The following is a 629-nucleotide window of genomic DNA, read 5'->3' on the forward strand; positions in this document are numbered from 1 at the left end:
AGTCTCGACTCTCCGAGCCCAATCAAGGTGCTCGGCCTCACCCCTCTACTTCGAGACTTGCCCAAGCTAAGCGCTCAGGGAGTACTGAGTCTCAACACCACGTCATTCGTATGATGTGCTGCTCTACACTCTCGTGCAGGTGGTAAGGCGGGAGGTGGCGTGGCCAACAGAGCACGTGGTGCTTCCCCGAAGTCAGGCGCAGGTGCGGTTGGTGTTGCAGAAGCACAGTAAGGGCCACTGGGGGCCAATACCCATGTCACCGTCCCTCACGCTCGTGGTCGAGAAGCTGGCCAAGACCGGCATCATGAGCGTGGGCCAGATGCACTCTTACAACTTTTGGTACACTCACTCCGGCCTTGGGCGACACGCCGCACAACTAATCAGGATGTTGTTCCCCGCGCGCAGGCTGAAGACACAGCAAGCGACGGTCTGCCACCGTAAGGTTGCGCAGCAAGGTGAGATCGCACGACCCTTCTCTCTCTCTCTCCCTTCATTGACACTCAAGGCTTGCCTTCAATCCCTCAGCGCCGCACCTCGCACAACTCTACGGCAGTGGTCAGTCCATTGTGGAGCTCTCCGCTAAATTCGATCTCCCACCTGTGGTAAGACCTAGTACCCCTTGCCGTGGG

The 629-nt window shown here is 58.5% G+C and overlaps 1 protein-coding gene across 1 annotated transcript in view; it reads left to right on the top strand.

The window, feature by feature from the left end:
• ACA1_135700 (uncharacterized protein) overlaps nucleotides 1-231 on the top strand; it is a gene marked incomplete at both ends in the record, with an annotated part of 980 nt that extends 749 nt beyond the window's left edge. Inside the window, 2 exons of the mRNA XM_004333355.1 lie at nucleotides 1-27; nucleotides 140-231. The exon at nucleotides 1-27 is cut by the window's left edge and continues 408 nt beyond it. Coding sequence (XP_004333403.1) covers nucleotides 1-27; nucleotides 140-231 — 119 coding nt within the window. The remainder of the gene's footprint in view (nucleotides 28-139) is intronic.
• Between the last annotated feature and the right edge of the window lie 398 nt (nucleotides 232-629).

This window comes from Acanthamoeba castellanii, assembly GCF_000313135.1.
Source record: "Acanthamoeba castellanii str. Neff unplaced genomic scaffold scf7180000084702, whole genome shotgun sequence".
Taxonomy (NCBI): domain Eukaryota; phylum Discosea; order Longamoebia; family Acanthamoebidae; genus Acanthamoeba; species Acanthamoeba castellanii.